Source organism: Colobus angolensis, unplaced genomic scaffold (genome assembly GCF_000951035.1).
Source record: "Colobus angolensis palliatus isolate OR3802 unplaced genomic scaffold, Cang.pa_1.0 Scaffold44, whole genome shotgun sequence".
Lineage (NCBI taxonomy): Eukaryota > Metazoa > Chordata > Mammalia > Primates > Cercopithecidae > Colobus > Colobus angolensis.
The window spans coordinates 1,530,124-1,530,465 of record NW_012117821.1 but is presented as its reverse complement, the minus strand read 5'-3'; the positions used below and the strand labels follow the sequence as shown (position 1 = coordinate 1,530,465).

General features: G+C 70.8%; 1 protein-coding gene across 1 annotated transcript in view; it reads left to right on the top strand.

The window, feature by feature from the left end:
• LOC105522800 (chromosome unknown open reading frame, human C9orf172) overlaps positions 1-285 on the top strand; it is a 9,644-nt gene extending 9,359 nt beyond the window's left edge. The window contains exon 4 of the mRNA XM_011957403.1: positions 3-285. Within this exon, the coding sequence (XP_011812793.1) occupies positions 3-285 (283 nt within the window). The remainder of the gene's footprint in view (positions 1-2) is intronic.
• The last annotated feature ends 57 nt before the right edge of the window (positions 286-342 follow it).

Here is a 342-nt window from a genome sequence, read left to right as displayed (position 1 = left end):
GGCCTGGATCAGGACGGCGAGGCGGGCCGGCGCGCGCGCGAGGTGGCCTTTATCCACATCCAGCGCGAGCTGCGGCTGCGCGGCGTCTTCCTCCGCCACGAGTTCCCGCGCGTCTACGAGCAGCTTTGCGAGTTCGTCGAGGCCAACAGGCGCTTCACGCCCACCACCATCTACCCCACGGACCGGCGCACCGGCCGCCCCTTCATGTGCATGATCATGGCCGCCTCCGAGCCGCGCGCGCTCGACTGGGTGGCCAGCGCCAACCTGCTGGACGACATTATGTGAGGTGCGGGGCCCACCAGGCCCAGCTCAGGCGCTGGCCCGAACCCTGCCCTGCCCACT